Source organism: Delphinus delphis, chromosome 8 (assembly GCF_949987515.2).
Source record: "Delphinus delphis chromosome 8, mDelDel1.2, whole genome shotgun sequence".
NCBI lineage: Eukaryota > Metazoa > Chordata > Mammalia > Artiodactyla > Delphinidae > Delphinus > Delphinus delphis.
Genome location: NC_082690.1, coordinates 99927218 through 99940285, shown reverse-complemented (window position 1 = coordinate 99940285; position 13068 = coordinate 99927218). Strand labels below are relative to the sequence as shown.

Genomic DNA, 13068 nt, shown 5'->3' with positions numbered 1-13068 from the left:
TTTTCTCTCTCTCTAATGGAAAGCTGGACTCTCTCCTTGGGAAGGCTGGACTTCTACAAAGTCTCTCTCATCTATGGACGTCTTTCCAAGTCAGCCCTCTTTTGCTTTTCCCCTGCTGGGGCTGAGAGGGGCTGTGGCCAGTTAGCAAACTCCTGCTAGCTCCACAGCCCCTACCAAGCTCAGTCTGCCTAACGTCTGATGCATGGGTGGGTGGGTGAGACTCCTCCTGGGTCCCTTGGTGTATGGTGCTGAATCCCATAACTCCCACAGAGGTACTTCTGTTCATGGATGGATTCAGAATTCGCTGTTTAAAAGCGGGGACCAAAGGAGGGCTGTCTTATGCTGCCATGATGCTGGTGTCACTCCAATGCTCATGTTTTCTATAGCAGGAATGAATGACCAATCCCTTGGAAGATAAGACTCACTTATTACACACTTCCCATAACTCAGCGAGGTAGTAGAGCCAAGTGGAAATAACATGGATACGAAAGACAAACTGGCCTGGATCTAAACCCCAGTTCTGTGATCTACTGACTAAACAACCATGGGCAACTTGGTTTTATCCTTGTTGTGTAGAGAAGCTTACGGCTTTAAAAAAAAGAGATATTTGCTTACCTCAAAAGTTTGTTTTATAGATTAAGATGAAATAACACCAGTTAGGCTTCCAGCAGAAGTCAAGACATAACAGAAGTTCAATTAAATCTTAGCTTTATTCTCTTTCTTACTCTCTCATAAGGTTTAGAATTCCAGTTCAGCTTTTTAATTTAATTGTTAATTTCCCATGGTGACTCCCCATCCTAGAGGTATTCTTCCTCTATGTTCTAATACAATCTTCTATTTGCCAAATGAAACTTTCTCTCTATATATTTGAATATGAACTCCTAAAAGGCAGGATTCACAGCATATTCATAGCTTCCTTCCATAGACTGCCTTCCCTGGTCTCTTCCATTGTCCCATGACCACTTCCTCCAACCAGGAATAGCAAAGGTATTGGTACATCTTGTCAAGGGCCCCTGAGGAGCTGGGATAGGTTCAGGATTAGGCGTCAATATTTATGCATGCAAAAATATGTCCCATACACCAGTCTAAGCACTGGCTACATGATCTATGAACATGCATAGTACATTTGAAGTAATTATAGTTAATATAACCATTTAAGAGATAAGAAAAATGAACTGAGATAAAATTTAAAGGGTTATCCAAGATCATAGAGCTAGTGTCTGATGTGGCTTCTACAATTTGCTTCTGGGTATATTACGTTCCACGTTCACATTCTAAACGATCCCTGCCCCGCAGTGTTGTTCAACACAACCCTATGCAGGGGGTCCCAGATGAAAGTTGTTTGGGAGATGTAAGTTGAGCCCACTTAACTGTTTGTGGAGTGAGCAGAGGTTTTGCAGTGATGGGAAATACTCATGAAACACAGATGGTGACTACCAATGGCCTCTCACACCCTTGTACATATAAATTTACTTCAACACTCTAAACCAGGCTGAAATTATGAATATGGTACCCTGTTTTATTAGAATTTTTTGTAAGTAGAGCCATACCTCATAGAACGGGAATTATTTGGGAATGTTTTTTTCTGAGACAGTTTTTAGAAAGAGACCTTTGATTAGCTTTTGTCAGGAGATTCTAGAATGAATGTTATTGTCCCAGATGTCTTGCTGGACCATACATCAAATAGCATCAAATAACTCTGATTGCTGTTGCTCTCCCAGTCACACACCTAGTAATTGTGATTACCAACAATCTTAACTATCTAAAAGCAGGGAATATGGAAGCAGGAAGTTCAGCTGGGATTTTTTTGTTGCAAACTGCTCATTTTCAGATGGAAAAACTGAGGTCCTCGAAGGGAAAAGACGGTCCCAAGTTCACATAGCATAACAAATAAATCAGAGTCAGGGCTAACTTGTAAAATGTGACTTATGGTCCAGGTTCCTTTCAACTTTATCCTACCATTTATTGACGAGATGGCTGATGATTCTTTTTACAATCTCTTTTCTGTCTATGGGGCTGTTTATAGATTATCCCATTTGCTAAAGCATTGTTTAAAAGGAGGACTCCAGAAACTGTTCTTGGTTCTTAGCATCACTGAATTGATGCTTTGATTCCCAATTATCCTTGATCAGTCCCCCACCCTCATGTACACACACACAGAGAAGAAATCAAGTTAAATGATTCTGATTTATTGAACAAATACCAGTGATTGAGGATACATCAAGGAGGTCATAAGTATACTAACAATACACGATAATACATTGGGGTAAAGTGATTATGAAGCAGGATCTTATGGCTGGATGAATATGTGTGCATGAGGCAGTCTTCATGGAGAAGATAACCTTTAGGTTGACATTTTTAAAAAGATAATTTGGGGCGCTATCTATGTGAAGAGCATGCTGTTTGTGTCCTCAGTGTGTGCCTGAAGTGAGCATGGGATAGAAAGCAGGCAGGGGCAGAACAATCATCAGAATGATCTTGAGGCAAAAAATGTGTGATGTATATAGAAATACAGTCAAAGATGTGGTTAAAACATTAATTGAGTCGGGGAAAGAATGGTGTAAAATATTACACAGTATGAAGATAGACTGGATTCACTTCTAGAGGTCCTGGTGGGCCAGGTTTAGGAGTTTGGATTCGAGTACATATGCCGTGAAAGGGATGTGATTGTAGATGATCAAGTATGGTGATACAGCTGTGCAGTGAAAGGGTATATTCTTATGCTGCTGTCAAGTTTGGAGAAACAAAATTTTAATTTCAGAAAAATGAAAGTAGAAAACCTAGGGTCCTGAGGTCAGAAAAACATGACAATTCACTTAAGTCATTGGTTGTGTGGTTAGGTGATCACTTTCATAATCTGGGGAAATTAACATCTACTTATCACTTTTTAATTTTGGCATCCCAAATAAATTAAATGTACTTAATTATTTTAGTAATTAATCTGTGAATACTACCCCCAGCTGATTTTTTTCAGTCCCTCCACAGGACTCTTTTACATAGGCTAAAGGTGTGAACTACTCTTTCCTTCTCTTAAAAATAAAAATATCAACAACAACAAAATCATTTGGCTCAACTTAACTTTTCTTCGTTATCTTCTATTCACAGTCTCCTCTCTTTATGTCTTACATCACATATACCACCATTCTCTCTCTCTAAATACCTCTGCAAATATTTTATTCATTCACTCATCACCATAACCCTGTTTTGAATTTCTCTGCACCTTTTGCATTCATTCACTACTGCTATTTCTTTGCCCAATTTCTACATCTTAACTGGATTTGATTTATCACTGTAGACTTTTCTCTTACCCAAGTCAGCAGATACCGTCTCTGATGATTATTCATTCTCTGTTGTCTAACCTCTCTCTACTTTGGGCTACCTGCTATCTACCGTTTCACAGTGCATTTTTCTGCCTAATTCCCTTATATTCTACCTTAGATATTTTCTCTCCTTTTCCCCTCTGATTACAGGCATGTACAGGTTAACTTGGCTTTACTTTTATCTCAAAATAATTCTCTTAGAATGTTAATCTGCTTCATGTAATAATGATCTCTCTTATAACAACACTAAATCTCTATTACCAAATTCCATCTTTACCAGCACTCTACACTGGATACCACCAGGCACTCTTTAGTTGCATTTGTCTTTCTGCTAAAGATGACAGTCTAAAACTGAACCTAATCTGGGTCTGTCTGTACTGCTCACTTATTAATTCATATTTCTCACTTCCTATCATTTCTTTCAACATTACCCGTTGTGCTCTGATCGACTTAAACACATAATGTGTTAATCAACCAGTTGCTTCTCTAACTTTATCCTTTAATTTAACTTGTTAGCAAGAAGACCAAATACTCTTTCTCTCCATGTTTTAGACACAATCATTTCTCTCCATTTCCACTGACTTCATTTTAGCTCATGTCTTCATTCATTTATTCTTCTTTCTAGTTCTTCATTAAGTGATCTCTCCATTACGGTTTCCATCTCCAGATACTGAGTGACTTAATAAAACTCCCTGCTGCTTATTCATCAATCTGCAAACACTACTGAACAATATTGTGTCCGTGAATGTGTTGGTGATTCATGCAACATACAGATTTTTATGAGACTTTTTGCCTTTGAAAAAATATATTATCATTGAGGGGACATAAAATATTTGCATACAGAAGGTTTAATATAGAGTATAAGGGGTGTGTGTATTCGATTCAAAAAACTTATCTTCTAGAGAGAGGAGCAATCAACTAGAAAAACTTAAAGAATCAGGTGAGATTTAAGATAAACATTACAGAAAGAAGAAATTCAAGCAAGCACAAAAGGGAAGGCAGAACATTTGAAGCTAGGATGTTGACATGAGGGGGTCAAGCACAAAGCATATTAAAGAGAAAGTGAAGTGGGTTTAGAAAGTGGAGACTTTAGGACAGGTTATGGTTACCAGCGGGGAAGGGTGGGGGAGAAGTATAGATTGGGAGTTTGGGATTGACCTGTACACACTGCTATATTTAAAATAGATAACCAACAAGGACCTATTGTAAATAATAATAATAATAACGTATGGAGGACACAATTATTTCAAAGGTAATGACATACTTTTTTTCATATAGAATGGGTTAAATTTTTGTTGTCCTTTAACACAGCTGATTTCACTGAGCAAATGTGGCTTTGTTTTCACTGACTACTCTTGACATATTTGGCTCTTAGGATTAAATTTTTGTTTAAAAAAAGAGTGGAGCCTTTCAGATCAAATGGACTTAAATTTTATATCATTAGCGAGTACTAAGATTTGTAGATTGCTTTATGTATATAAGAATTAATTAATTTATTAATAATTTCTTTCTCTTTTAGAGCACTTTTAATTTATACTGTGTGTGTGTGTGTGTGTGTGTGTGTGTGTGTTTCCACACACACTTTTAGCACTGGCAGGTAAATTATTCCTAATATGTTAATTTTACTGATGAGAAAACCCAGATTAAGTAAAAGGTTAAATGATTTGCCACAACTCACTCAACTAATAAGCAATAGGCCTGGGATTCCAATGCAGACTCCCTGCGCTTTATAAGATTAGTGATCCTTCTAACATACCGCGTTGTTTTGTCCATGTAAGACCAAACACAAGCAGGAAGCAGCCGTTGCTAACCTGATGCGGCTGCACGAAAATGTTTCATACATACCTGGAGAATCTCTGTTCAAACCGCCATCTGACTGTCCTCCTAACTCTATTCCTAATATATGTCAATTTGGTCTTCTTATCACCTCCAAATTCCCTTCAGAATCATTTCTTTCTCCTTTTCTACCCTACCTCTGTCTTGACCTGGTGATATACCCTCCCTGAATATTCACCCCTACACTCCATAAATTCACACTGAGTACCCACTATGGATAAAATACTGGGATACACAAAGTGAGAGAGACAGACGTGAAAAACTTTACTTAGTTGGTTCTCAGTTTATGTTTGCTGAGTGGACTTTGCCCTCAAGGTGCTTATAATCCCGTAGGGGTGGGGGGCATCTATCACATACATCTGCAGCTCTTGTAAACTCTAAAAGGGGCTAAGAGACAAATATTACCAAACTGTTCAGTTTAACTCAACGCTCAACCAGCCTTCCTCTTGTTTTCTCTATTTGCACAGTTCTAGGCACAGAGTAAATGCTTATTTTTCTTGTTTTCTGTTGACGTCCCAGAAGGGACGGGTGTGAAACAGCCACAGAAAACAAGAAAAATAGGAGTCTTTCGTATTTACAAATGGAGGGGGATTTAAGTGAATGGAAACAATAAAAATAGAATTTTGTCATCTGGAGAATAAGTCATAATGTAAAGTTGGCAGGTCACAGAAAGAATTGAAAGTTTGCCAGTAGTCCCTTAAACAAAGATCTTGGCTTTCTAGATCCTTTGCTATGAATCAGAATGTTCTGGAATCATGATTCTTACGAATCAGTGGGAGAAGTTGCCTCCCCTCCATCTTCCAACTCACTGTAAATTGGTGCATAGATGTTTACTTCTTCATAAAGACGATCTTCTGGAATCTGATGAGGGAAAAAATCATTCAGTATCAATCACCAAGAATTTCCTGCCACGAGAAGACTTTCTTAAGAGACATATCTCATCTCCTTTTGCCTTTCTGAATGTCACCATCTGCCATTACACTGTAATTAATACCTCCGTCTCTAACAAACCAAGCCAGATTGCCTGGCCAAGTGGGCTCAGAAGAAATCGTCAGTCATTGAGAAGTTGCTGAGATGATTCTGTGTCTGAACTTTGGTATATCTCTTGTCTTATACCTCTGTCACTGGAGGAAAGTGATCAGAAAAGGCAGCCAGACTTGAATGCTTCAGGCAAGTGGACAGATGGAGAGAGCATGTTTTATCTGGAAGATCTGAGTAAATGTATGTGCATCAGGTATTGGTAATTCTTTTTCATACATCAAAGGTGTAAAATGTGTAAGACAAGTGGAAATGCAGTTGGTAGTCACGGATTAGGGAGGAGACAAGCTTGAGGTTTCAGAGCAAGTGGGAAGGTGAAAGCCAAGAAAAAAGAGAGCGGGAACAAATAGAACAGAACTATTCTGGGAAAGCAACTGAGCCCAGATACCTGAGTGTCTCCACCACTTGCTACCTGTAAATTCATCTCTCATGCTCATCAACTTCAAAGCATCTACATTTTCTAAAATGATGAAGATCCGATTTTCCTAAACTTCTCAGTCACAGGAATATACCGTGAGATTTGTGAGTGGAAAGCTTGATTCAAAACTTGAGATTTGGAAATCAAAGTGCTGAAACTTGGAGAAATGGAATGCTGAAACTGGAAGAAATGTTGCAGGAAACCCAGGCCATACTTTGAAGCAACAAAGCTCGAATTCTTTATCTTATTGTTTAGGATTTAATCTCAGGCCTCCGCCTACCTTATTTCCTTCAATTACTTCTCCAATCCCATAGACGGTGAGTGACACAGCACTGCAAAACCCCAGAATGGTGAGAAACAGGATCATTGCCACAATTTCCTGTTGAATAACAACCAACAACAACCAGAAAGACAAGTAGAGTGACAAGGTAGGTGTCCCAGAAGTACATTCCCTTACAGCAACCCTTGTTTTCATGACCGCCCACCCTCAAGACCAGTTCCTATAAGATGACACGTGGGAAAACCAGGAGATGGTTACTCAAAGCAGATGACTCCACCCTTGCAGAATTCAGCTGGGGGGGCAGGGGAAGGAGGCCGGCACATCTCTGGGTATGAGCCTCCAGAACACTGCATTATGTGATTGAGGTTGCAAGAAAGGATTGTGTTCATGGAAAGGAAGAGAAGGCGTCTTACTGAGATTAAGACCCAGAATCTTAGTCTTCCCACAAGAAATACGTACAGCGGAAACAGAAGCCACAAAGCAGATGTCGTTCTCATAAATATCCCGGCAATGGTAGATAAAAGCTGAGCTCTTCTTTAGGTTGATGATCAGGATGATGATTCCTATTCCTCCAGCTATGCTGCTGACAGTGTTCGCTCCCAGACTTCCTCGTATCTGATGACAAAGAACAACATTTAGACTTGGTCCTGCACCTGCCACAGTATTCGATAAACCTGTCTGCATTTCAGGGCTGGATATATCCAATAAACTCTGCATTTACTTAAAATATAGGTGAAAAAGGGAAATCTTGAAAATGTACTTGTGTAATAAGGACCTATAACTTTCTTGCTAGGACTGCATTCAGGAAAAGCCAGTGGATACTCATAGCCTCTCCTCAAATAGACTCCTTCATTGGAAACGAGTCATTTATTTGATCATAGGACTAGAGTATGAGGACAGAGAAGGTGTGAGGTTATTTTTTCAACAAGTGTCAGAGTAGTTACATTTATTGTTTTTAAATGATACAATTGGTATTTTAATGCTTTTATTTTTAGTGATTACATTAAATACAAAGTAGATTGGAAAAATATCACATATCCACATTTGCTCATAAGAGATGACGACGTACCTTTTTCAAGACTCTCAACATTAGATTTTTCTTACCTTCTCAAGGATGGACAAAGACAGAATGCAAACTCACCAGATATGGTGCATGTTTCCTTTCAGACATAACTGACACAAATCCAGAAATAGCAAACTGTTCAAAAGGGAGGAGGAAAAAAAAAGAGCACAGTGAGTCTCTGTTCTTCTCTGTGTCCCTTTCACCCCCGTCCTCCAAATAGAAGGTAAAGTTGTGGGTATTCTATAAAGCTCTCCTTTACTTTTAAATTTTATTATTTTATTTTTTATTTCCTATAGAGAGCTTCTCAAAATTAAATGTACATATGAATTATATGAGAGTCTTGTTAAAATGCAAATTCTTACTCAGTAAGTCCTAGATGAGGCCTGAGGTTCTTTATTTCTAGCAGGATCCCAGGTGATGCCAACCCTGACAGTCCATGGGTTACTATTAAATATTGTAAGTTCCAGCAGCCCTGGTACGTGATTATAACACTACTCTAATTTTTTGGTAATCATTTGCTTTCATGAGCAACTTGTGTGTTATAGTTGGTCAACTCCTTTGGGCCAGAAACATGTGTCTGTCTCCAGAGTCTGCCATGTATCGTACAGACATATAGTCATTATGAAAATGCATATGGTGAAAGATCTAGTGAAGATATCAACCAATAGCACAAATTAAAACAAAATTCCAAAGATTCAGATTGTATGATGAGTTGAGAGACATCTAATAAGCTGTTTGAAATGAAAAGACAGTAAGGAAGTTTCAAATAAAATATGGCAAAGGTTCAAGGAGAGTCTTGAACGAGTGACCAGAGACCTAAGTATTTAGCAGAGTGCCAAGCCAATGTGATTAGGGTTAAAATAATATATCCTTGTGAATGAAGTGTTGATCCAAAAAACAGCATGGATTAATTGAAAATAATTATGCAAGTGCAAGAAGCCAGACAGTAGACAGAACATGGTGTATAATTCCATTTATATAAAACTCTAGGAAATGCAAACTAATCTATAGTGACAAAAAACAAGTGATTGCCTAAGGATGGGAAGATAGGGGTCGAGGAAGGGAAGGGTTACCAAGGGAAACAAGGAAACTTTTGGCAGTTATGAGTATGTTCATTATATGGATGTGGTAAGGTTTTCACGTGTGTATACATGTGTCAAAATTTATCAAATTGTACACCTTAAAATGTGCCATTTATGGCATGTCAGTTATACTTCAATAAAGCTGTATATTTTTGTGAGCTCATTCAGACATCTAGTTTCTAAATAGTACAATGACTAAAAAGGATGCACTGAGAAAGCACCTAAAAGAGTTTCTAAGGGGCTTCCCTGGTGGCGCAGCGGTTGAGAGTCTGCCTGCCAATGCAGGGGACAGGGGTTCATGCCCCAGTCCAGGAAGATCCCACATGCCGCGGAGTGGCTGGGCCCGTGAGCCATGGCCTCTGAGCCTGCGCGTCCGGAGCTTGTGCTCCACAACGGGAGAAGCCACAACAGTGAGAGGCCCACGTACCGCAAAAAAAAAAAAAAGAGTTTCTAGGGCACAGTAGAAGTTCCTCAGATGTCAGTCTTCTTCTCCTCACCTCAGCAATCTCTTCCCCCTCCCTTCACTAAGATAACTTTATTGATGGATAGTGTTAGGGAGATTTTTCTGAAGTTGAGTTCTGAAAGTTTAGTTTCAATTTTTATTAGCTAAATGCCTCTTGGGTAATATGTTTAACTTTTATTGATCCCAGGTTTCTCATCTGATAAACGTGTGTTAGCATATTCAACCCAAAGTGCTTCGTAAACTGCAAATATGTATGTATATTTACATATCTACATATTAGAATATATTCATATATTCTAAATACTAGAATAAACAATTGGTCAGATCTGATCTAAATAAAAGAAAAGCCATGTACAGTGTTATTTCAGAGACAATTGTAGACATATACTCACAAATACTGTTCCCCAGAATGGGTAGCCTGCTTTAAATGATGAAAAAAATTCTTCTTTAAATTCTGAATTATTGAACACGGAGCAGACGATTATTCCAAAATAAAAGCATATCAAACTAATCAGAATTTGTGTTACCTGTAGAAAAATGCATAAGTTTTGTGAAATAAGAAGACGTTTTCCTAAGATTACATCAATTTCCTTATAATCAAGGCAAAATGTAAGAAATTGCTTTGGTGTCTTAGGCAGTCCTGAGAAAGTATCCAAATGCAATATTTTCCACTATCATCTGGCCACTCGAAGGATTTATGTAGGCATGACTTAAGGCAGGAATAGCCAGTACATTTCTCCTGTGTCTTTATTTACATTCTCATGGTAGACATCAATAATGGCTCTTTCCATCTAAGAGAAGATAAAGATTCTAAATCCTTCACAGGATGATATTAATCACCTGGCAACTGACCAGAGTTGACAGATCCTATTTGCTATTCTTATCCGGGTCTTCATGAGGAAATGCTTCTTTTTACCCAACAGGGTGCGGTAAGTGTCAAGTTTTCGTCTACCAGGTATTTCACTCCTCTTGAGTCTGAGTGGGGAAACTATGTGGATGCCAACAAATACACTTCCTTAGAGCCAGTCTTTACTCTGGTTGTGATTAGAGGAGGCTCACTCACCCCCAGGAATTCCAGCTCCTTCTTCAAAAGAGTCAGCCACGTTTGGCGTGGTGGGGATGGGGCAGCTTTCTCCAGTAAGTTCTTATCATGGAGAGATACTACTGCAAGTTCAATTTCAGGCACACTATGAAGTTTAAACAGAAATGCAGCCATGAGAAAATTCTCTAACTCCTTGTGCAAAGCTCTCAACTGACAGGGGCATTGTGCTTGTTTATGTTTCAAAACAATCCTGCAATGAAAATCTTCACTGTAAAGTACAAGAAATTCTGAGGCTCAGAGGGTCCAAGTTAGTGGCCAAGATTACTGTCTCATCAATGATTAGATGGAACAAAAGGGAAAAAAAACAAAAACAAAAAAGCCCCAGGCCAAGTCTTATTCTTTTTTTTTTTTTTTTTTTTTTTTTGCGGTGCGCGGGCCTCTCACTGTTGTGGTCTCTCCCGTTGCGGAGCACAGGCTCCGGACGCGCAGGCTCAGCGGCCATGGCTCACGGGCGCAGCCGCTCCGCGGCATGTGGGATCTTCCCGGACCGGGGCACGAACCCACGTCCCCTGCATCGGCAGGCGGACCCTCAACCACTGCGCCACCAGGGAAGCCCCCAAGTCTTATTCTTAATCTAGAATTATTACCAGGTTCTTTCTCATTAATCTGTATTGATGCGTACAACTAAAAACAATCCAACAGACATGTTTACCTATGCATCTCTCAGTCTTTTTAACATAGAAATGTATCTGAAAATATTTTGTCAATGACACACTCAATTTCATGTGCATAAAGGAATGGTTTTGAAGGATTTGTTGATCTCTATTCCTGTTTTCATCCTCAGAGGAAGCTAACTGGAAATACTGTGTCTTCAGAGTCTACTCAATATTTTGCAATGATATTCAATCCAATATTGATTCCCAAAGCTCTGTCTTTAGTTTCTCCTAAAACCTTTAAGAGGAAAGTCTTAACATGTGTTAATTTTTGGTGTTCGAAGGAAAACTAGACTATGCACGTCTCCACCAGCTTTCACTCTGGGAACAGTTCCCCTCTAAACAGTGGGGCAGGATCCCACAGCTTGAGAGTCACAAAGACTAACCAGAAAGAAGCCCGAGGTCATTTCGAAAACCTTCTGTCCCTTAACACACATCAGACACATAGGCAAGAGATCTCTACTGATAGTATGGGTTGGCCAAAAAGTTCATTCGATTTTTTCCCATAACGTCGTACAGAAAATTGGCCAAACCAACACAAACTCCCCTACCCCATACCCAGAATATGCACCTCTTTTGTTAGAAAACTTAAGTTGTTCCCAATTTAAAAGCTAAGTAAAAACCTTCTTCCCCATCAACCAGAGAGAACTAGTGAAAAAGTATAGCAAATAACTTCTTTATACCCTGTATTTTAGTTAAACCTGATGGGTCCATGCCTATGTTCATGATCTGGCATCTCCCCAGCACTGTGACTATCTCTGGTTCACTAAATGACTGGAAATAGAAGAAAATAATAACCTGTACCTACCTGGTGGGCTCTTGTGGGTTTGGGAGAGCAAGATCTGTTCTTCTCCCAATTTCTGTGTCCATTTTTTCATTAACTGAGCTATACGGTTGTGAAGAGCAGTGTTACAATGAGCCTTGGTGGGGTCCCTCTCACAGAGTCTCCGGATGGTCAGTTAAGATGGGTTGACTCATGACACTGATAACTATCTTCATGCTTAAGACATTGGTCAGAAAGATAATTTTCCTGGTTAAGATCAATAGGGCTTTTCTTGTTATAAGGAAGAGCAGAATTGAGTGGGCTACTGAATAGGGATGAGAGTGAAATGGGGAAATTTGAGACTCCTGGGAGATAATTCTGCCTGAAACCAGCAGGATTTACAGAACCTAAAAATGAGTCGGTTTAGTGGGGACCGAGAAGGTGAGAGAGAACCGCAGGACATAAAGAGATTGGCTTCTCTCCTGGTGCTTTCTCTGCTTGTGACCTGCTTCAGCCATTCCTATGCCAGAAGTTCTCCAATTGTCCTTGGAAGACTTGGCTTCACACGTAATCTAAGGCTGAAGCACAGTTTGCAAGTATCAGTGTGTCTTAGTCTCTGAATCTCTGGATTTGTCCTTGACTTCAATATTTATTGTCTTTCTCTTTCTTCCTGTCTTTTGGACAGTGCTTATATATGGCTGTTTGTAGCAGATGGTCTCAGAAACTGGACAGGCAGAGTTCTAAGGCCTGGGAACCATTCCTGATAGTGTGAAAGCTAAGAAGTTTTCACACTGAAGACTCCGTTGTCTACTAAAAGGTTAGGTTGACTCTCGGCTGCCTTGGTTTTTGTGATGGCAAGGATGGGCCTATGGAAACACTGAGGAGCATGAACTTCATAACAAATTCTATGAGTAGATCTAAGCAGCCTTGGCCTAAGCAGTATGCCTAAATTAGGGTCGGAGCTAAACTGACGTGCTTATTTTAATAGCATATCTAGCTAGACCATAGCAAAATGAATATACAGGTGAGATTCACAGAGTTGGGACTCTT

The 13068-nt window shown here is 39.4% G+C and overlaps 1 protein-coding gene across 1 annotated transcript; it reads right to left on the bottom strand.

Moving 5' to 3' along the window:
• Positions 1 to 5792: 5792 nt before the first annotated feature.
• On the bottom strand, positions 5793 to 12125 carry LOC132429224 (high affinity immunoglobulin epsilon receptor subunit beta-like). The gene is made up of 7 exons (XM_060017437.1): positions 12064 to 12125; positions 10564 to 10687; positions 9893 to 10027; positions 8034 to 8090; positions 7352 to 7507; positions 6893 to 6991; positions 5793 to 6017 (listed from the first exon to the last, which is right to left on the bottom strand). Exons 1-7 carry the CDS (start codon positions 12123 to 12125, stop codon positions 5919 to 5921), a joined length of 732 nt encoding a protein of 243 aa, XP_059873420.1. The 3' UTR covers positions 5793 to 5918.
• Between the last annotated feature and the right edge of the window lie 943 nt (positions 12126 to 13068).